Here is a 24,634-nt window from a genome sequence, read left to right as displayed (position 1 = left end):
ACTGTAAGAAATAGAAGGTCTTAGGGGTAGTTGGGATGATCCAGCTTCCTCCTGGTTACTTCTTGGCATCGCAATATTCAGATGGTGGAATGTCACTGATGGTGTGCAGCCTAGCGATCAATGTGGATTTTAATTTGCATAGTAATTCTCACTGATTTCTTAAGATGTATAACTAGTTTCCATGTGTGAGCACTGTGTTGCCATACTGGGGCACAGAATACATCTACTGGGTATTCTAGTGTCAAATCTGCAGCTCGTTAAGTGGATACTTCAACAGCCCAGATTGTGCCAGCTGCTTTCTTTATAATGATGTTTCATATCTTTAGCTTTTGGCTAATGTTTTCCCAGGTGTCATTATATGTTAATGACTGATCCAATGTGACATGAAGATATTTAGGCTGGAAATGTTGTCTCTGCTGACAGAAGTTCACAACGAGACGTTGGTTTGCAATTCATTTGTTTAACCAATTCATTTGTTTAGATAGTATGCACAAACTTGTATCTTACCCGCATGTGGTTGGAGCAGTAAGTCCCTAAACAATATATTTTCTCTTTCCTCAAGTGTGCTGCTTCATATGGCTGTTGCAAGGTCATCAGCATAGCAAAATGCTTTGGTAGTAATGTTTGGCATATCGCTGGTGCACAGGTTGAAGAATAAGGGACCTAGGACGGATCCTTGAGGATGCCCTTATTCTGTTTTTGTCCAACGCTACTCTTTAAGTAATGATAGGTTAAAATGTTTCTCACAGGTGTCATCGGTTTCTTTTTTTTTTTTGGGACATGCTTTTTTGGCTCCATCAGGAGACCACCTAGCCACACAGTACCATATGCTGCTCGCAGATCAACAAAGGCCACTGGTTTCTTTTGGAATCATCGAGCCTCAGTATAGCATGTCCAGACTAGAACCTGTAACAGCAGCTCCACTGGCTTCTGAACCCAGCCTGATATTAAAGAGTTATGTCATTTATTACTCCTTGAAATCTAATCTTATGTCATCCATGTTGGACTGTTGTAACGAACTGCGACTGTTTATGACAACAAAAATTAAAAAAAAATAATTATATTTCATCCCATGATGTGTTATAAGAGTTTACCGTCTTATCTTCAGGTGGAACAATGACATTATGTTACATTTTTGCTAGCAGGATGCAGCCAGTTGTATGTAGTTCAATTTTGCTACAAAAATGTAGTCTTCATTTTCACTCAGTGTGGGAATTGGACATTGTGTGAAAGCAAATACGCAGGCTTAACACTTGTGCAGATGCAGGAGCAGCAGTTAAGTGGAACACTTTGGCAGCCGTGGCAGTGAGCGATTTCAACTCATGATGGCGGAGACAGCTATCAAGGGCTGATGTATTTTATTCAAAATGACACAGCTTGTAAACAGAGAAGTGTTTACTGAGACTTGTTATCAGTATATGGCATAGGACTACAAATTTTCATTGGTGATAGAGCTACTTACAATCTTTTCCAATACACAGAACACTGTGGTTTGCCATAAATATATATTTTTAACTTAATTTGTTGCCCAGAAAATGAATTAGTAACATAAACAAGCTTACAAATATAATGATGTAAAGATAGAGTGCCTTGTCTCAGAGATAAATTATTATTAACTTACATTGTGGACTATAAATACATACCCTGAGGCGACCTAAGTCCAGATAGCAAATGGACATGTACAGAGGGCAGTAGAATCACAAAGACAAAGTATAAAGGGCAGTGTATTGGCAGAGCTGTCACTCAGGTGATTCGTGTGAAAAGTTGTCAGTCATGATTATGGCTGCACGACAGGAATTAAAAAACTGAACACAGTATGGTAGTTGGAGCAAGATGCACGGAAAATTCCATTTCAGAAATCATTACGGAATTCGATATTCTGAGGTCCACAGGGTCAAGAGTGTGCCAAGAATAACAAATTTCAGGAATCGTCTCTCATCACAGACAGCAGTGGCTGATTGCCTTCACTTAACAACCAAGAGCAGTGACATTTGCTAAGAGCTGTCAGGGCTAACAAAAAAGCAACACTGCATGAAACACCAGCAGAAATCAATGTGGGATGTACAATGAATGTATTCATTAGGATGGTGCAGCAAAATATGGCATTAATGGACTATGGCAGCAGACAACCAATTCAAGGGCACTAATGACTGCAACGGTTGGACCCTAAATGTCTGGAAAACTGTGGCCTCATCAGATGATGCCCAATTTCAGTTGATAAGAGCTGACGGTAAGGTTCGAGTGTGTGACAGACCCCACGAAGCCACGGATGCAAGTTGTCAACATGGCAATGAGTAAGCTGGTTGTGGCTCTGTAATGGGGTGGGCTTTGTTAACATGGAAAGGATTGGGTCCTCTGGTCCAACTGAACCAATTATTGGCTGGAAATGGTTATTTTCAGCTACTTTGACACCATTTATAGCCATTCATTGACTTCTTGTTCCCAAACAACGATGGAATTTTTATAGATGACAATGCATCATGTTGCCAAGTTACAATTGTTTGGAATTGGTTCGAAGAACATTCTAGACAATTGAAGTGGATGATTTGGCCACCTAGACTACTGGTAATGGGATGTAATCGAGAGGTCATTTCGTGCACAAAATCCTGCACAGGCAACACTTTCACCATTACGGATGGCTACAGATGCAGGGTAGCTCAATATTTCTGCAAGGGACTTCCGATGATTTGTCAACTCCATGCCGCGTCAAGTTGGTGCACTACACTGGGCAGAAGACATCCAACATTATATTAGGAGGTAGACCATGACTTCTGTCAACTCACTGTGTAACAATTACTAAACTGTCTCAGTGCCTTTATAAAAACTTGCTGAAAGTATTACTATAGCAAATACAATACAGAAAAGACAAATAAAAATAAAATAAAACACATTAAAAATATAAAACATGCAGGCTTAACGTCAACATAATCTAATTTTTACTACGTCTATACAGTGATTTGTGAATTATCTTTTATTAAGGTCACTCAGGCAGTAGAAAGTTGGAAGGAGTTGTAGTACATCACCTAATATATATGCAAAGCTCTAAAAGCAGCTCACTGCCTGTGTCTCAGATTTTCCATTTAATGTGTTCTGTCCATATTTTCTAATGTGAATGAAAATTGCTACTTCTTCATAAAGACTGAGTTTATACCCCTTGTTTATTTTGTGAAGTATGAAGTCTGTTCAAAAAATTCCGGAACATTCATAATTTCATACCAATGGTGTGTTGAGAGTGAAATGCAGCCAGCATCCCTGAAAACGCCTGTGTTTAATGTGTAACTGCTGGAAGTTTTATTGTCGTATGTCCGTTAGTTATTGTTCGGTGCTGTATTGAGTAGAATGTTGTGTCGCACAGTTCGCGAATTTCGAGATGGCCGAGTTAGAGGAGCAAAGCAACTGCACTAAATTTTGTGTGAAATTGAAGAAAACCTTTACAGAGACACATCAAATGATACACGAAGCCTATGGTGATGAGTGCTTAAGACATGCTCGGTGTTACGAATGGTTCACACAGTTTAAAAATGGTTGGACAGGTGTTAAAGATGACCCTCCAGGTCGCCCTTTGACGTCTACAGACGACGCTCACATCAGAAACGTCAACAAAACTGTGAGTGCCTATCTAAGACTGACTGTCCAAGAGGATACAGAAGAATGTAGGATTTCAGTTGGATCATGTCATGAAATCCTGACACAGCATCATGGGATGCATTGTGTTGCTACCAAGTTCGTTCCAACACTCAGAAGTCAAGGCCAGAAAGACCTTCACCTCTAAATCTGTGAAGAGCTTTTGAATTGCACAAATGAGAATGACATATTCCTTAAGAGAATCATAACTGCTGATGAGTCATGAGTCGGGAAATGTTGTCCAAGACCAAAAAAAGCTCATCATGTCAGGACAAATGTCAAAGGCATGTTGATAGCTTTCTTTGACTTTGAAGAATTAGTTAATCAAGAATTTGTACCACTGTGCAAACTGTTAATCAATGGTACTATTGGGATGTGTTGCGAGAAAATTTGATAGTGGCCCAAAATGCGTTGAGACAATTCATGGTGTAGGAGAGTATTTCGAAGGAGGCAATGCACAATACATAATAGGTAAGAGTGGAAAAATTTTGTTGATAAAGTACCAGAATTTTTTTTTATCAGGTTGTCCTCTATGTACACAAAGTAATGTCCTGTGTCCTGAAGATGGCAGATTTATTGGGGGTGTGTGTGGGTCCCCTTCCCCTTCCCCTATTAAACCTTTTCGTAGCAAAATGAAACCACAACAAACAACTGGCTGGATCCAGCTAGCAAGTATCTGACATAATACCACTGTCCCATCTGAAGATGCGATTAAATAAGAAGAATGACTGATGGGGGTAAACGTTTTATTCCAACTTTTATCATCCTCAAACTCTGTCACAGATGAGTCGTTCCAGTAGTCTGAAGCACATGCTCGGCAGTGTAATTGGGCAATAACTTGAGAACTTGTCTATGGGCTTTCTAGATTTGATGATTGCTACTGTATGTACTATCTTGAGCTATTGCGGCACGTTTCTAGTTTTGAATACATCGTCACAGAACTTGTTCGGCTGAGGTTTGCCATGTTCCTCAATATATTTTACAAAATTCAGAGAAGACAGCATTTGGTCCTGCTGCTTTCTTCATTTTCATTCAGTGTTTGATAGCCTTACTTAAATGTCTTTCATTATTTATTTCAGTCAGTTCATCCCTTATCCTTTCTTCAGTTGTTGTGTCTATAGAACTCTTATTGTATGTGTAATGCCCTTCTAATGGTGGTATCTTTGGTTGCGGGTTGCTGTGTCAAGTTTCCTCAATAACTTATTTGCCTTTCTGCTTGAATGAGTGGAGTTTAAAGAGGATAATTTCACCCCTACAACAGTCTTAAGTAAACAGTGAGGAACTTTTATAGTTACAACTGAGATGAACAGACGCTATCTATTTCCTGAAAGCTATGAAACAAAATAGGGATTTTTAACTAACTTTCACACTGCCAGGGGTTGTTTACAAATAATCAAAATCCCATTCTTTCTTTTTATTTCTGATACAGTTAAAAACATCATGACTTGAATTCAAGGAACATACAACTTTTGTAACTAGTTCTATGACATCAATGGATGTCTGAAACAGAGTACTCTGTATTATTAACTTTGTGTGATTTATTCAAAACAAAAGTTTGCTGGAAACTGATGGCAATATGCTGTCTACAACATTATTCCCCCCCCCCCCCCCCCCCGGTACTCTATGTCTGTCTTGTCTCAAACAATGCTCCAACAATAACCGACAAACAAAACAAAAAGTACCCACATCTCTTCACATCATTTTTCTATGGACCATTTTCTTTATGGAACCTTTCACATGTATATTTTATATATCACTTCAATTCAATTCACTGTCAAGGAGAGCAGGTGACAGGCCATCATATGTACCTATACATGCAAACTAGAATAACAAAGTGAGTGACACGGCACCTACCATAGCAACAATAAACCACTGAAAGATCTCTTCTGATCACCACTGTCATACTGGTCTACTTCCTGCAGTGTCAGTTACCACAGACATTTGCAGACAACACTCAGAGCCACTCACATAACTTGTGATAGTTTTCATTATTTTTCTGTGGTTGGTTGGTTGGTTTGGGGAAGGAGACCAGACAGCGAGGTCATCGGTCTCATCGGATTAGGGAAGGATTGGGAAGGAAGTCGGCCGTGCCCTTTCAGAGGAACCATCCCGGCATTTGCCTGGAGTGATTTAGGGAAATCACGGAAAACCTAAATCAGGATGGCCGGACGCGGGATTGAACCGTCGTCCTCCCGAATGCGAGTCCAGTGTCTAACCACTGCGCCACCCCGCTCGGTTATTTTTCTGTGTGGCATGTTTACTTTACATCACAGAATGCCTGAAACCAGTAGTGAAAATCCTAAGAAAAGTGGTAAGCATATTACCACCCACTAAGAAAAAACGTTGTTGTATGCTAATGAGGAGTGGACAACTGTACCTAAAACAGAAATGCTGCCTAAGGGAACCTCTGGTGTCTTGCTGCACCCCAGCTCTCCACATGCTTTCATTCATTCTGTCATTCACCATCACTTCATACTACTTCTTATTCTGAGGACGTTTCCTGTTGCTTTCTTGAAATACATCAACGTCTTCTTTAATTCTGTGGTTAAAGAGTTCTTCAAAATATTTCTGAAGCTCCTTTAATTGTGGACTCACAAAGCAAACTTGCTTAGTTTTAACAGTTGAAAGATAAGAGCACTGGTAAACCAGACAGACAAATCCTCTGCATGTTGGATTCAAGGCCTGTCAAAATTGTGTCATCGACCAAGTTTGGAGGGAAGTTGTGGAAATTGTTTATCTTCAGCCTATCTTCCATAGTTACCAGACTTTCACTCAGTTATCACTGGTGGTTAGTCATGGATTTTTGAGTACGGCCCTGAGCCCAAGAAGGCATGCATGAGCAAGTCCAGGATGAAAACCATGATCATTATCTTCTTTGACATAAGAGGCATTGTCCACCACGAATTCGTACCTACCGGAACTACAGTGAACTCAGCTTTCTACTTGGAAGTGCTCAAAAGACTGAAAAGGAGGGTCTCGCACTGCCGAAGCGACATCAAGAACACGTGGTAAGTTCACCACGACAACGCGCCTAGTCACAGAGCCTCCACTGTCAACGACTTCCTGGCCAGGACCAAGACCCCCATTGGTTCCCCAGCCTCTCTACAGTCCTGACTGGCTCCCACTAACTTTTTTTGTTTCCTCGGTTAAAAGCAGTCATGAAGGGAAAACATCGAGACATGTTTGAAAGCACCCAGGTGCATGTTACATCAGCTCTAAAGGACATTCCGGAAAAGGCATTCCAGGAAACACCACCTCCAGAAGTGTATTGACGCAAGAGGGTGCTATGTTGAAAATTTTTGATTATTTGTATGAATATATTCAATAAATGATTTTTTTATGAATTTGGTCGCATTACTTATGGAACACTCCTTGTATGCTCAATAATCTTCATGTCTGGGGAGTTTGGTCACCATCGGAAGTGTTTAAACTCAGAAGAGTGTTCCTGGAGCCACTCTGTAGCAATTCTGGACATGCGGTGTGTTGCACTGTCCTGCTGGAATTGTCAAAGTCTGTCGGAATACACAATGGACATGAATGGATGCAGGTTATCAGACAGGATGCTTACATACTTGTCACCTGTTAAGAGTCACATCTAGATGTATCAGGTGTCCCATATCACTACAACTGTACATGCTCCACACCATTACAGAGCCTCCACCAGCTTGAACAGTCCCCTGCTAACATCCTGGGTCCATGAATTCATGAGATTTTCTCCATACCTGTACATGTCCATCCACTCAATACAATTTGAAACGAGACTCGTCCAACCAGACATGTTTCCTGTTATCATCCATCCAATGTCATTGCCTATGGGCCTACGCGAGGCATAAGGCTGTGTGTCATGCAGTCATGAAGGGTATATGAGTGGGCCTTCAGCTCCAAAAGCCCTTATCAATGATGTTTTGTTGAATAATTCACACATTGACACTTTCTGGTGGCCCAGCATTGAAATCCGCAGCAATTTGAGGAAGGTTTGCACTTCTGTCATGCTGAACGATTCTCTTCAGTTGTCATCGGTCCTGTTCTTGCAGAATCTTTTTCCGGCCATAGTGATATCAGAGATTTGATGTTTTACCAGATTCCTGACATTCATGGTACACTCATGAAATTGCACGGTGAAATATCCACTTCACTGCTACCTCGGAGATGCTGTATCCCATAGTTTGTGTGCCAACTATAACACCACGTTCAAACTCACTTAAATCGTGATAATCTGCTATTGTAGCAGCAGTAACAGATCTAACAACTCCGCCAGACACTTGTTATCTTATATACGCGGTGCCAACTCCAGTGCCGTATCCTGCCTGTTTGCATATCTCTGTATTTGAATATTCATGCCTATTCAAATTTCTTTGGCACTTCAGCGTAAAATGAAAACATGAAGGGTAGCAGAGAGGAACTAATCTGCACATGGCGAGATACTGACCTACACAGTAGAACAACTAAATAACTCTGCTATATAAGAAATGTAAGTTAAGAGGATACGAATATAAGGCGTTAAGAGGATATGAATATAAGGCAGACATCACAATCCAGTTGGTGAAGCTGAAAAAATCTGGCATTTGCAAAAGAGAGATGACTTCAGAAGAAATTACTGAAATTTAATGAAGTTGTGTGGGTTCTGGAAGATAAACCACTAGGAAAGTACATAGTGGTTCCACATAAAGTTGTTAAAATTTGTGTGCACAGAGATAAATTCAAATGAATGTGTAAGAAACAACACTGAAAGAAATAAGCACTGGAAAAATTTTTATTAGTAGGGCATCAGAAGTTTACATGATGTGTGTGAAACGGTCAAATTTCAAAAAATCTTTAGGATTTCATAAATTAAAAAAGAACAAAAAGTCAGATTGTGAAGTATGGTAAATGTGTGTAAGTGAAGAATATTGTGTAAGGCAAGAAGACAGGGCATCAAGTACATCAGTAGCTTCAGAAGTGTGTTGTATTTATCTTCTTTCTTCTTAACTTACATTTTTCCCAAGTAATTCTTTCATTACTTCTGCATTCCTCAATTTATCCTTCTCCATCTACACTCAGCCAAACTCTTACAACTTTACCCTTCCCCAGTCTTGTCTTCACTTTCTCCTCAGCTTAAACAAGGTAAGATTTAGAGTTGAATGCCCCATCATCAATGACAATCAGAGAACAAGACTGGGTTGACCAAGGATGTGGAAAGAAATCAGCCATCTTCTTTTCAAAGGAACTAACCCAGTGTTCACCGTAACTGATTTAGAGATAAAACAGAAATCCCAAATTCTTACAGGAAATTGGAACTTTAGTTGTTCTGTCCCCAAAATGCAAATGAAATGTAATCACCACTTATCTCCATTGTCTCAACTCATCGTGCATCACACACAAAAGCTTACAACACATTTCATAGCTCAGTGGTGCTTTATCGTGGTAGTATGATGTATATTATATTATTGTTGTTACAAAATATTTCTGTACTAAGTGACAGTGTCATCATGAACCTCATCTTTACAGTAATGGTTATGTCCGAGGGTATTTTTTAAGATATGTCCTACAAGAATGGCTGTATCAGCCACGCAAGAAATATTTCATATTAAAATTCAAACTTGGCTAATCATTCATTCATAATAGTTCAGACAAATTTAAAGAAATAAACAGATGGTGAAACATTGCTTTACTCATTTTGACCAGTCAAAATTGTAAACCCTCCACTACCCATGAAATAATCAAATTCAGCTAACTTTCTGAGCCCTTTAATTAAAATATGGATCATGTGGTCACTGGTACCTATAGTAAGTCTCTGTATACTTATCTAATCATCGTTTCACTTACGGATTTCGAGCTTGACATCAGGGAAATCGTCAAAGTTGGATGTGTCATCAATGGACCTCACTTCAACTGGAATTGCTGCAGGCCGTTCTCTTATATGATCCCAATCAACTCCTTTGAAGAATGGTACAAGCTTCAATTCATCCATACCACGCTGAGAACCAAGACGCCTTTCGGCCTCACAACAAAATCTCACTATAGTTTCCTTAGCTTCTTCTGAGATCGGTACTTCTGGCGGAAATGTTAGTGTCTCCCTCCAGTTCATTACTTTACGATATGTTTCTTGTGGATTCTCACTGCAGAATGGAGGGTATCCTTAAAGTAAAAAGATAAAAATTAATATCTGGTTTCCATTAAAACCGTCTGTCATGTTTACTTTTCAAGTCCACTGAAACAAGAAACTCAATGTCAGCAACAATCAAATGCAGAAATAACCACTTTTCACACATGATGGTAACCACAAAATATGATATAACATTACATTGCTCATTCCTCAAAAAAGGGAAAATAGCTTTAGGTTTGCTGATAGTCTTGCATCCGAAAAACAATGAAAAATTAAGCACACACAGGGAAAAATTGTTTACAGAAAAGAATAAAGACGCATAAAAAAAGTAAAGAAGTCCTAATTAAAAACAACTTTCTTTTCTTTTGCAGTACTTTCAACTTATTTACTAAGGGAACAACATCACAGACTTACCAATTAACATTTCATACATAATAACACCCAGGCTCCACCAATCACAGGCTGGCCCATAGCCTGTCTGCAGGAAAACCTCAGGAGCAATATAATCTGGAGTCCCGACAGTACTGTAAGCCAATGCTCTCCTATTTTTCTTCCAACTCTCTGCTCTACGCTTACTGTCCATCGGACTTGATGCTGAAACAAACATTCTCAGTTTAAAGCTACAAATTTTCTGACAAATTAAATTGTATGAAACTGTAAGTTATTCCTATGGCAATAAATGACTGAATGTATTTATTTATTTATTTATTTATTTATTTATTTAGAGTTGCCATATAACTTAGTATTAACTGTGTTTCATTAAAACCTCTATCTAAACTACAAAAACAACAGATGAACAATGTAGATTGTTCTGTTTTTCAGAGTGCGTTAAGCTTTTGTCTGATGCTGTGTACAGCTATCCTTTTTTCTGCTGAAAGGTTGGTATTCTTAGGAAGGGACCTGGGGAAGGATGGTGATGCCAAGTTGAAGGTAAGGAATTCTAGGAAGATGACCACGAGGTTGCTAATTGGGAGGGAGAGAGGATCATGGTTGGATGGTGGTTACTTTGCTACTGACTGAATGATACAGGATGGTTTGGCTGTCCCTACCAATGGGTTTTATGCAACCTGCAATGCTTTCAATGATTTTCACATTCTCTTGCTTCCTACATCGGTGCTGTTAGTCTCTCAAAAAAAATGAACATGACCTTTTTGTAGGACATTTAATGTAGTTAAATTTTGTAGTGGGATGTGCTATCACTGGAGGCCATGGTTTTTGAGTTATTCAAGAAAAATGTGACTGAAGGGCACTTTTGTATGGTTTTGTAGAAGAATTTGAAAGCAACAGTCTCTAGCGAAAATATATCCCCGTACAAAATTTCAATACATTAAATTTCCTACAAAACGGGACTGTTAATTTTTTCCTGTAGGACTAATGGTTTGCTCATAGCGAGCAAGAGAATATGAAAATCTTGCACAAGGTATTTGAAGGCGATGTGAGTTGCATAAAACCCTTGGGTAGGGGCAGCTGAATCACCCTGTACGGCCAGCCCAGCTCAACCCTCTCTTCTTTTGCACTTGATATAGCTTTCATAACTTTTTTATCATGCATTCTGAGTTATTTTTATTGTCCACAGTTTGAAAAATTTCCCTTGGTATTTTCTCTCAAGTATTAACAGTGTTTTTTCAGCTTTGTTTCTGAATATTAATGCTTCACATTTGTGTAATGTTACTGGTGGACTAGTCAACTGATACAAGCAAATTTTGAAGTTAGTACTAAGTCATCCTTTCCTTAAGGTGTTCAGAAAACTAGGAAGTGTTTTGCTTCTTGCTGTTGGGCAGACAGCTATTTCTACATTCCTTCTATTCCTGTTACTAAAAAAGACTCCTTATGTACTTAAAATAGCCAGTTGTCGTAAAAGTGAATCTATCTACAGCCAAAGGTGCATCACTTTGGATTTTCTTACTTTGAACCAGATAATGTCTTTCCTTCAGTAACAAGTAAAACTGTTTTCTCAGCAATGTATACCAACTTAATACTCCAAAATTAGCCTTTAGGTCACAGTTAAAGACACTCTCCATGAAGCTTTGTTTTATTCACTTACTGAAATCTGAAGGTTTTGCCTGACTCAAGTCCCTGTAGAACTCAGTTCGATGAGATTTTTTGAGTCCAGTACACAGGCCAAAGTCAGAGAGCTTTATATGCCCACGTGCATCCAGCAGGAGATTGTCAGGTTTTATGTCCCTGTAGGAAGAAATAAATGAAATAATAATTTCAGGTTGACATGAATATTTCGCTTCATTCAGACAATGAAATACAATGCATGTAAGCATAAGCAGACAATATAAATTACACACGTAACAAAAACTTTGTTGCCTTCATCTGATAAATGAGTCTACTAATGGATGAAGTAGGAAGGTCAGCAGAGGTTACATATTATGGGAGGGGGGTTTCTGCTATTTATCAGTAGCTCCAATGTTAGGTGACTTATGGAGCCCTTTAGTGAAATAGCGTTCAGGGCTGCAAAGAAAGCCAATGTGAACTCAGTAGGTCTACCAGGGGACTCATCCAAAATGTGGAGGAACCCAGCCTATGGCTATGAGGTGTGCATGGTGCAGTCATTTGCAAGTTGCGGCTCACACCATCACCAATGATGTCTCTCTCTTGGATTCTAAGGCCATCCTCAGTTCAAAGACGCGTCTGGCAGAAGTAAAGACTACTTGCCTCATGCAGCTGCGGCACAGTGTGCAAGCAGAGTTCACAACTTGCATCATCATTCCCCAAATTAATCAAGATCCTTCGGTTTGGAGTGAATGGAGGATCTCAACCACAGGCTCTGTTAATTCTGTAATGGTCTTGGTAGCAGATTTCTGGGCTTGTATTATGGGGTGCAGTATTTTAGGACTTCTCTTTAAACGTCAGGGGTTCACTTCACAAATCTAGCAGCTACTTGGGTGTCACAGTACTTGGGAGTACACATGGGGGAAGATTTTTTTAGCCTCACCAGTCGCTTAAGGTCCTCTGATTAACGCCTGGCAGTGAATACACAGAGAGAGTAATCAGACTGGATACAAAGTAAACTGCCAGAATTTTAACAGTAAATCATTGAAGTATTTGTAACTTACTACCCTCCAAGAGAGTTTTCATTTGTTATTCTCTGACCCGAGATCTGACAAACTCAAGGAAGAAAGCTTTCAAATATTTAGCAAGGCATGGAACAAATATCAAAAAGACAGTAGCCACATGGAACAGGGAGTATCTATTTCAGTCAACAAAAACATCTTGTCTATCGAGGTCAACACTGCGCCCGACTGTGAAGTTATCTGGGAGCATGTAAGAGGTCTAGCTGAAAATTATCGGATGTTTTTTCCAGCTGTGACAGTTTTATAATCACTCAAAGAAAATCTATGCTTAATAGCACAGAAATACCCAGATCATAAAGTAAGTCAGAGGCGAGTTTAACCTACCAAAAGTTGACTGGGACATCAATGGGGTCATTGTAGGTGGTATGGACAGGCAGTCTGGAAGTACTTTTGAACATATTCCCCAAAAACTGTCTTAAGCAGCCACTTCATCAGCCCACATGCTGTGGAAATATTTTAGACCTTGTGGCTTCAAACTGAACTGACCCTATCAATGGTGTCAGTATGGATACAGGGACTAGTGAACATGATGTCATCATTGTGACAACGGATACTGACATTAATAAAGCCATCAAGAAGGCTAGGAGAGTATTTTTTCCAGAAAGAGCAAATAAGATGATGTTAGCATCCCACTTAGAAAATGAATGGACATCATTTAGATCCAGTATTATGGGTGAAATTTAAATAGATTGTAAATTGTGCCCTGGAGAAGTATGTGCCAAGGAATGGAAAAGACCCATTGTGGTTTAATAGCAAAATTTGCAATTTCTGAGGAAGGATGAACTGTTACACTCTTGGTTCAAAAGAGAATGTGTAAATGACGACAAGGGAAGTTAGTAGAAATTTGTGTGTCTTTATGATTGATGCACAAATAATACAAAAAATTCCACTGTCATACCTTAGCAAACACTCTGGTTGAGAACCAAAGAAAATTCTGGTCCTATGTAAGATCACTAAACGAGTCAAAGGGTTCTATACAGTTACTTCTTGTCCAGTCTGGTGTGGCAACAGAAGACAGCAAAAGGAAAGCCAAAGTTTTAAATTCCACATTTAAGAAATTAATCTTGCAGGAGGCTTACACAAACATACTCCCACATGGAGGGCATAGTACTAAGTATCCCTGGTATAGAGAAGCAACTGAAGAAGGTGGAAACAAATGAAGTCACGAGGTCCAGATGGAATCCAAAAAAATGGTTCAAATGGCTCTGAGCACTATGGGACTCAACTGCTGAGGTCATTAGTCCCCTAGAACTTAGAACTAGTTAAACCTAACTAACCTAAGGACATCACAAACATCCATGCCCAAGGCAGGATTCGAACCTGCGACCGTAGCGGTCTTGCGGTTCCAGACTGCAGCGCCTTTAACCGCACGGCCACTTCGGCCGGCGATGGAATCCCAACAAGAGTTTAAACAGAACACACTACTGCACTGGCCCCTTATTTATGTTAAGTGTCTGGGAAAAAGCTCACGACTCTTCTACATAAGACGACTAAAAGAATAGACCCACAAAATTGCAGAGCAATATTGTTAACATCGGTCTGTTTCAGAATTCTCGAAGATATTCTCAGTCCGAATCTAATAAATTTCCTTGAGACAGAAGTGCTTCAGTCTATAAATCATGGCAGATTTAGAAAGCACTGCTTGGCTTGCCTTTCCTCACACAATCTACTGCAAACCATAGATGAAGGGCAGCAGGCAGATTCCATGCTCCAAGGTTTCCACAGTGTCCCACTGCAGACTGTAAACAAAAGTATGAATAAATTCATTAAGTCCCCATATATGCGTGGCTTGTAGACTTTTGAAGTAATAGGTGGTTAGTTGGTTGATTGGGGGAGGGGATCAAGAGAGCAAGGTAATCAGTCCCATGATCTGAGATGGCAGAAACCAAGAGAGCAACAATTCGAACAGCGCAGTCCACTTAAGGAGAATGGATAAACTGGCCAATAAAGAACTAAAAGGAATGTTGGGAGCAGGAAGAGTAAAGAACAGGGTGGGTGAATGGGTGAATGCTGAGAGCAGGGGGTGGGGGTGGGGGCAGAAAGGCTATAACTGTCGAGGCAGCAGCATTGCCAGAACCCTCACTGCTCACCACGATCATGACAACGAGAAAAGCAAAAGTGAAGAAGATACAAGAAAAGGGGAAACAAAATGGCATGAAAGACCAGACAAAATGTAGAGAAAAAGAGGGGGAGAACACAGCCAGTGTGAAGGCAAAGCCATAAGCCTCCATAACCAATGCAAACATCAATGTCAGTGCTAACCTAGGGACACCAGTTGCAAAGGAAGATTCAAGGACTTAAACCTGGGAGGACAAAATACTTTCTTGAAGAAAACTGAGGACAGATGTAACAATGCAAGGGTCTTCCACAAACAACCAGAACGAGGAAGGTGGGAGCGCTTATTTAGTACAAAAGGTCATAAGGTGGGGGCAGTTCAACAAAATATGGATCACCATGAGGGGTGTCCCAAAACTCAAAGGGACTGATAGTTCATTTTGGAGTAAAAAACCATGGGTCACCCTAGTCTGGCTTATACAAAGACAGCAGAGGATGGTAGATTCCCACAGGAGAGGCTGAGGGAAGAACACTAGGTGGTGCAAGTCTCCTCAATTGCACAAAGTTCATTAGAAAGGGGGGTGCAGCCAACCCCAAAACTTGGCCCACAACAATCAGCAAGTTCATTACTTGGGATACCCAAGAGGCTGGGAGCCCAAAGGAAATGAACCAAACAAGCAGCATTGCCGAGATAAGAGAGAAGGTCATGGTTGGTAGAGACCAAGGGGTGGCGGGAAAAACACCAAGTGGCAGTACAAAGGCCACTTGGCGAGTCCCTACATAACAAAACTTGGGAGAGGCATGACCGTTTAATACAGCAGAGGGCCCAATGGACTGCCATCAATTCCGCAGCAAACAGCTGACATCTGGCAGGCAATAGATGGTACTCCATACCAATAGAAGACATGAAGGCACCTCTCATGTGATCAGCACATTTAGAGCCATTATTGTAAAAAACAATGACATTCTGAAACTCTCATAAGAGTGAGCAGAATAAACAACGAAAAACCATTAGAGCTTTAGAGGCTTTCAGACTCTTGAAGAGATCCATCTGAATCCAAGGCCGAGAAATTAGCAGAGATGGAGGCCGAGGGGACTAGTAAACTCACCCAAAGGCAGACAATGTCCAAAAGACGCAAAATGTGATGGCATCGGAAACGAGGCAGCAGGGCTGCCGAACTGAAAGAGGAGGGATCCCAACATCAACCAGAAGAATACGGACAGGGCTAATGTGAAAGATATTGGCATCTAAACGGATACCATGATAGTCTAGTGGGTCTAAAGAAGCATCATTGCAGGAGCACCTTATCCACAAACTTGACAACCATGGTCCAGACGAGACAGAACTAATGCCAGATAAAGGCTGAGAAGGGTCAAATAATCCACATACCAAGAGGTGTGGGCAAGGAAGCGAAGGATATTGAGTTTACGAAAACAGACACCCTTCAGAAGGCAGGTATGGGGCAACCCATTAAGTTTGTTGTCAAGGTGACGACTCTCAAAAAGGAAGTGGGGGGAGCATGGTCAGGCACTGGGCATTGAGGTAGAGCGCCAGATCAGGATGGACCATAGCACAGCAAGAGAAATGCACCACCTTCAACTTAAATGGGCAGAACTGAAAACCTTGCAAGAGTAACCAAGTGGAAGCATCCTGGATGGCACCCTGGAGCTGTAATTCCACAGAGGCCACCAAGTGAAGCTAGCACAAATGCAGGAATCATCCACATACAGAGCTGGGGGTAACCAACTGTCTGGAGGCCAGAAGTGCACTACTAGTAATGAGAAAAAGAAGGACACTTAATACGGATCCCTGTGGAATGCCATTCTCCTGGGTCTGCGGACAGCTGAGAACTGTGCCATCGCTAACTCAGTACAACTGGTGGAACAGAAACTGGCAAATAAAAAATCAATAGGGGGCCCTGAAGACCCCACTCATGAGGTGTAAGCAGAATGTGATTGCACCAAGTTGTGCCATAGGTCTTATTAAGAAAACTGTGACAAGATAGCAGTGCTGAGGAAAGGCTTGCCAAACTGCAGTTTTCAATCAAAGCAGATGGTTGATTGGAGACCATCCCTCCTAAAAGCTGCACTGATAAGGCTGAAGGGGGAAAGGACATAGCAGAGACAGAGTTAGATGCCATCGACACAGGGTAAAGTCAGTGAATTTCTGACAAGCCTCAGTGTAGGATAAATTATCAAGGGACATACTCTTATCTTATTTTCCTTTTTATACACTGTGCAACCTAGGGAGTGTGGAAAGTGAGAGTCATGACAATTAACACACATGGGCAGCAGAACACAGAGGCTTCCCTCATGAAATGAGTGTCCACATTCACCACACAATGGGTCTGCCATACAGCAAGAAGACATGTGCCTGTAACGCAAGCACTGAAAACAGCTCATGGGTTTGTGATGATCTTAGGTTTGTCGGGCACTCAACTGTGTGGTAATCAGTGCCCATACAAAGTCCTAATTTTTACACAGTCCAATCTAGCCACTGTCACGAGTAATGATGATGAGAATGAAATGATGAGGACAACACAAACTCCCAGTCCCCGGGCAGAGATAATCTCAACCTGGCCGGGAATCGAACCCGGGACCTAGTGATCCAGAGGCAGCAACACTAGCCACTAGACCACGAGTTGCGGACAGCTCAGCTCAGGGTGGCGGGATGTACGGCTTCATGTCACACAGGTAACATAGTGATGGAATCTCCTTAAGATACCAGAACAAAGGCATCGGCAGCAGTGCTATTGTACTTTCTGAATATGCGAAATGAACGCCCCGGCGTTCCAGACTGGGCCAGAATTCCTCATCAATTTGAAGGATGAGGTTCCTACGACAAAATGACTCCCTGAACCACACTGACAGATTGGCGAGGAGTATGGACACCAGGATGACACCAAGATGTTCACAAACATGAAGGGCTGCAGACTGTGTGGTAGAAAAAGTTTTGATCAACAGTACACCCAACTACATCTTACTGAGAGACTTCACTTCACAACCTTAACTTCCATATTGTCCACAAAAAATAACAGCTTGGTGGTGGAGGTGAACGTGTCCCCATCAGTTCTAATGCAGACCAGGTAGAGGGGAAAGCGTTTCACTCCAAGTTGGTGAACCTGGATCTCCTCCCAGGGTGTAGCCAGAGAAGGGAAAGTTGCAGAGTCATAAAGAGCAGCATTAAATGATCCATTACCAATCAGACAGACAGCTGTAAAAGAATGGCCAGTTTTTTTAAAAGCTTAATTGATTTCATATGCAAAGCATCCTCTGCGATACCACCCACTCTGATCAGGTGCTCTCCCCATGGACTTTCTGGCATGGTGCCCGTTGGCATGAGTTCCGATGCTCCAGAATGACAAGCAACCACTCCCAGACATAACTGAGCAGGAAACAGCTCAGGCATCAGAATTGTGATCCCTTTGTTGTCAGGGGGCTCAGCCAGATACATACATAACAGCCCCGTCACAAGGCTACATGTGCTGATGATGTAGCAGTGCTGGGGATGGAGGCTACAGTGGGGAAGGAAGAGGGCAAGGAGAGGGGGGTGGGGGGGGGAAATCCATAAACCATTTTAAAATAAAGGTAAGAATACTGTAAAATCAAACAGTGGTTAAGTAACAGTAAATTGTAAAACATGAATACCTGTGTATAAATCCCAGTTTATGTATAGAATCAATTGCCAGAGCTGTTTCAGCTATATAAAACTGGGTACATTCCTCGGATAATGTGTCCTTCTTCATAAGAAGTGTCATCATGTCACCTGCAACATTAATTATTTAAAAAATCTCAAGCAATTTCAAAGAGCATTCACCCTTATTGACTAATTACTCAATAACATTTTAACTGATACTTTTTCTAATGTTCTCTGTAGACAATTCCCCTTCTGAATGAAATTTTCACTCTGCAGTGGAGCTTGTGCCAATATGAAACATCCTGGCAGATTAATACTGTGTGCCGGACGACTTGAACTCGGGACTTTTGACTTTCCAAGGACAAGTGCTCTACCAGTTTCCCTTGAAAGGCAAAGACACAAAGTCTGAGTCTGCCATGAAGTTTCAATTTCTCTCCATTTCTCCTCTCAACTAGCAGGGTCATTACTTCCAGCATCCATATTGCAGATGTAAAGGAATCAGTTGTGCAGTTTCTACCATTATGTATTCGATTGCGCTAAGATGGCTAATAAATCCATTACAGAAAATGGCTGTAAGAGGAACTCAGAGCAGCTCATCATTATGAATGGCATGTGGCCAAACGGTGTTGCTTGTTGATTGTATGTTCCTGATTTGATATGTGACCAAAAAGTTCACTAATGGTTGTAGGAGATCTATTATGGACATGGGAATGTGGCAAATGAACAGTGTGCAAGACATCCAACAACAATGATTACAAATACAGCTGTCAAACATGTTAATGGCACGATTATCAACAAATTTCGCATGTGCATGGGTGTTGATGTGTTTGCTCTGATTATTGGATGCACTCCAATTCACAGTGTAATTAGAAACAGTCTCCATTAACACATCACGGCTATGCAATGCGTGGCTCAAACATATTCAAAGAATAGGCATCAAAGCCTTACATCTCCTTTGTTAGAACAACAACATAAAAAGTTCTTTGCCAAACACAGAGGTGGCATTTTTATCTGTGACCTTCCCCACAGCTTTGTGTGTCAGGCTGACTTTGTTGTTAGACTCCTTTAATTAGTCAATCACCACTACTATTTATTTTACATTCACTGCTGAATAAAGATTTATTGGCAAGTTACTTCCTTCAGCTCTACATATCCATTCACCTGTCTTCCATCAGGTCACCATCTGTATATTTTCTTCCATTCAGAAATCAATATATGCCACCTATCTCACTTTCATCTTCCTTGCCATCATAACTGCATCCTTCCCCTTCAGTCAGTTTCATGATATGTTCGTTCATGCTGCTGTATCTCCTTATAACTCCCAACACACAGCTCTCGACTGCCCACTGAGGAACTTTAGTATGCCTTTGCTTCCAGCTTGTAGTGTATCTATTGAAACCAATCCAAGATGAATTTCTTTTTTTTCATCTATCAAACAGTTTTATAATTCTCTTCTAACATTACTTCCACAACGTCAATTTCACTATCTTTCTTATAACTCATCACTTGCATTACACTCACATAAAGGATCTTTGGAGTGTTTAATAATTTATACAAAACCAAATATGTATGTCACACTTCCTGAAAGGTACTCCGTATAAACCTGTTACTTAAAGCCTTTGTTATCTCTGTTACTATGTATGTGCCTACCATAGCTAACATCACTAAAGCACGCTACTGTACTGGCACTCAAATAGAAGAATTCAGTTCAATTCCTGGTGTTGTTGTTGTGGTCTTCAGTCCTGAGACTGGTTTGATGCAACTCTCCATGCTACTCTATCCTGTTCAAGCTGCTTCATCTCAAAGTACCTATTGCAACATACATCCTTCTGAATTTGCTTAGTGTATTCATCTCTTGGTCTCCCTCTACGATTTTTTTATCTTCCATGCTGTCCTCCAATACTAAGCTGGTGATCCCTTGACGCCCCAGAACGTGTCCTACCAACCAATCCCTTCTTCTACGTGAATTGTGCCACAAATTCCTCTTCTCCCCAATTCTATTCAGTACCTCCTCCTTAGTTACATGATCTACCCATCTGATCTTCAGCTTTCTTTTGTAGCACCACATTTTGAAAGCTTCTATTTTCTTCTTGTCTGAACTATTTATCATCCATGTTTCACTTCCGTACATGGCTACACTCCATACAAATATATACAGAAAGGACTTGCTGATACTTAAATCAATATTCAATGTTAACTAATTTCTCTTCTTCAGAAACATTTTATATCTCTGTACTTCGACAATCATCAGTTATTTTGCTTCCCAAATAGCAAAACTCATTTACTACTTTAAGTGTCTCATTTCCTAATCATAATTTTCCTCAGCATCGCCTGATTTAATTTGACTACATTCCATTATCATCATTTTGCTTTTGTTGATGTTAATCTTATATCCTCCTTTCAAGACACTGTTCATTTTGTTCAAATGCTCTTGTAGATCTTTTGCTGTCTCTGACAGAATTACAATGTCATTTGCAAACCACAAAGTTTTTATTTCTTCTCCATGAATTTTAACTCCTACTCCAAATTCTTCTTTTGTTTCCATTACTGCTTGCTCAATATACAGATTGAATAACATCAGGAATAGGCTACAACCCTGTTTCACTCCCTTCCCAACCACTGCTTCCCTTTCATGCCCCTCAACTCTTATAGCTGCCGTCTGGTTTCTGTACAAATTGTACAGAATTCCTGGTGATGGAATCTATTTTCATCATCAGTATTTGGCCCATTACAAAAAACAACTGAAGTAACTTTTAGTATTTTCCAGCAAACAATGTCATGTGGCTTTGCTTTATTAAGATCTCTCTCAAGAAAGCTGGTCTATGATTTTTAGTATCTAAAATATGAGTTCCTGTTTCACACTATAGTAAATAGAGCAGAACTGAAGGATTGAAACACACCCTGGAATAAAGAATCAACAAGATTAAAATGAACTTGATGCAGATTATACTTGGACTTGCTTGTCTCTGCATTATACATCTGAAATGCACGTAACATTTGGAAGCAGTGTCTGTCTATAGTATGAATCGTATGTAGAGTTTAAAGTAACCAGTATGTTATCAAACATCAAATAACTGCAATTAACACTACCATTAATTCTGGATCAATGTAAATTTTGACTAACGCTATACCTCCAACGTGTGTGCTCACATTTATGCCTGCCTCTTTTGTTGGAGCATGAAGATTCCACAATTCAACTTCCTTCCCACCTCCTGAACTCTATACATTTACACTTGTTTTGTAAATAAAACTGCCTTTTCCTGCTGCTAGTTACTTTATTTATCCCATACACATTTCGCCTTCTCTTGTTCTAAGGAAAACATACCAAAGAAGATGAAACATGTAATGGAGTCACAATATTTACAATGTGAAAAGTAGTGTACGATGAAATAGCTGTATCGAGTGACAAAAGAAAAATAGTCCACCACAAAAAAAGAGTGAGAAACTTTGTGAACTGTATGGGGAAGGCGAGAACATGAATATGTGATTGTGTGGTAGTGATAAAAATGGTAGTGCGACCGCCAGACCAGATGTGAGGAAACACATATCAGCAAATAGTTAATAAGTAATTCTTTTACAAAAAAATCATGAAGTGAACTGTTTGATAATCTATAACTACCAAAACTGTATCATTATAGATCCCACTGATCATGCATTAGAGCAGGAGAAGGCGAAACGTGTATGGGATAAATGAAGTAACTAGCAGCAGGAAAAGGCAGTTTTATTTACAAAACAAGTATTTATATGCCTGCTGCAGAGGATGGCCACACAAACAAACTTGTCAATACATTTATATTATCATTAATACACAGATAAGCACAATTCAAAACATTAGTAGTCTGACTTCTCTTCATTTACCTCAGGGTTCACAAGTAACAACAGTCCTTGAAAGGATATCACAGATTCATATACGTCGTCTTCTTTTACTCATATACATGTTCTTACAGAAGGCACAGACTTTTCCAATATTTGTAAACATTAAAGTGGAGAAAACCCATTTACAGAAAAATATGCCTATTGTAATAATATAAAGTAAAAATATAAAGTAAAAATATTAACAGCAGCAAGTGTGATTTAGTGACACCTCCTAGTGTACATTTAATGGGAGGTATTCTTTAAAACTTAACAGAGTGAATGAGAGTTTAAAAAAGTTTACGATTCTGTGTAACTTATTTCTCTTATTCGACATCAAAACAATACACTGCAACATTGCTGGATGCCTATCAGTTCATGCATGTTATGCAGCCATTTGCTCCGAACAGACTTCTAAACATTCATGTTCACTAGATGCATTATCTGTTTCATAATTGTGTATTACCAACTCAAGATGCATTTGTAATGGTAGCAACTGATTCTCTGCACTCACAGTGATGTGTTACTATTATGACAAAGTATCTGGAACTACTGATATTCACCATATGGAAAATGTAGGTTTCAAACCTTAATCACCCCATCTTAATGGCACACACTCATCAGCCACAATATGCCATTATGTGAAGTTTTCCCGGACAATAACTTTCAATTAAAATATTCAAACTAACAATGCTTTTCAGATTCTTAGTTTCAAGATCTATTGGTACACTAAATGAATATCTAGTATTTCATAGATAATGAATACTGACAGTCTATCCACTTTCACAGCTGCCACTTATTTCCTATGCTGTTATTCACACTCGAGTAGCTTGTGGCTAGTTACATCATAAGACAAACTTTCTTTTTGATACCTGTGTTTATGTTTACAAGAACGAACAATAAGATGTGGTACACTATTAGTAATGTTTTAAGGCAAACATCACATGTAACGAATGGCTAGTCAACAGCAACACTGTTTGGAAACTGAAAGATAAAAGCCCAGAAATATCGTAACATACACTCCTGACAGTACTAAGTAAGTTTAATATGACTGCAGTACTAGAAATTGTAGAATACTACACTAATTATATACAGGGTGAGTCAGGAGGAAAGGTACATGATTTGATGGGTGATAGTATTAGTGATACTGAATAAAAAGCTTCATATGGACTTATGCCTTACTCCGAATGTTTTCCGAGATAGAACACACTTAATATTCACTGTTATTTATTTTCTGTACTATCAAACATTGTCATTGTTTACTATGTGCCACAGTGGTGTAGAGCAAGTTCAGACCAACAGTTTTTATATGGGACACTTGTGGTCTATCAAGTCAGGAAATACCTCAAATTGGCCTACAAAAACTATGTAAACTACAGCGCATGCACGTCTAGCAACTTTTTCAACATTCCCGCTCTCTCTTCACACAAATCATTAGTTCTAGAGAAAAAAATTGAATAGGACCTTTTTTGTAGGAAATTTGCTATAGTTTAATTTTGTACTGTGACACATTTTCGCTGGAGGCTGAAGTTTTCGAATTATTCAAGAAAAACGTACAAAAGTGATATTTAATGTGTTCTATCTCGAAAACCATTCGGAATAGGGCATACGTCCACATGAAGTTTTTTGTTGAGAATCGCTAATACTATCACCCCTCTAAGCATGTACCTTTCCTCCTGACTCACCCTATATAATAATGACATAATGATGAAGATGATAATAGCATTTTTACACTTTAAAAATGTAAATATTATCATTACAATTTAGTTAGGAGCTGCAGTTTGCTTACAGATATTTGCTAGCACAAATAATTTATTGTTTCTGGAACACTCATCAATGTTCCCTTTGTTTCTGTTTAAAAACAACAACAACAACAACTTAGGTAAGGTAACTTAACTAACCTCCTGGAAGGAACTCCATAATAAGGTACAGATTAATAGGATCTTGAAAGCTGTAGTACATTTTCACAACCCACTGATGATCTGCTTCAACTAACACATCCCGCTCTGCGCGCACATGTGCTACTTGTTCCTTTTCTAACATATCAGCCTTTCTTAGTATTTTCATTGCATACACATGTCCTGTGTCTTTCTTTTGTACAAGTCGAACCTCTCCAAAAGCACCTCGACCAATCACTTTAAGAGGTTCAAAGTCTTCAACACCAAGTCGCGATCTTTTCAATCGTAAGAATTCGGTCTCCTTCTGCGCATGCTGTTGCCGCTTTTCCTGTTTCTGAGCTTCTGTAAGGCTGTCATCTTTCAGTGATTCTTCCAATTTGGCTAATCTGAAAAAGTTAAA

General features: G+C 39.9%; 1 protein-coding gene across 3 annotated transcripts in view; it reads right to left on the bottom strand.

Moving 5' to 3' along the window:
• Positions 1 to 24,634, bottom strand: part of LOC126187383 (serine/threonine-protein kinase tricornered) — a 645,736-nt gene that overhangs the window by 4,916 nt on the left and 616,186 nt on the right. For all 3 annotated transcript variants that reach the window (XM_049928434.1, XM_049928433.1, XM_049928432.1), the window contains 5 exons: positions 24,238 to 24,620; positions 18,496 to 18,613; positions 11,754 to 11,893; positions 10,124 to 10,303; positions 9,430 to 9,741 (listed from right to left, as the gene is read on the bottom strand). In XM_049928434.1, the coding sequence (XP_049784391.1) occupies positions 9,430 to 9,741; positions 10,124 to 10,303; positions 11,754 to 11,893; positions 18,496 to 18,613; positions 24,238 to 24,620 (1,133 nt within the window). The remainder of the gene's footprint in view (positions 1 to 9,429; positions 9,742 to 10,123; positions 10,304 to 11,753; positions 11,894 to 18,495; positions 18,614 to 24,237; positions 24,621 to 24,634) is intronic.

The sequence above is a fragment of the Schistocerca cancellata genome, chromosome 5 (genome assembly GCF_023864275.1).
Source record: "Schistocerca cancellata isolate TAMUIC-IGC-003103 chromosome 5, iqSchCanc2.1, whole genome shotgun sequence".
Lineage (NCBI taxonomy): Eukaryota > Metazoa > Arthropoda > Insecta > Orthoptera > Acrididae > Schistocerca > Schistocerca cancellata.
This window is presented reverse-complemented; position numbering and strand designations above follow the sequence as displayed.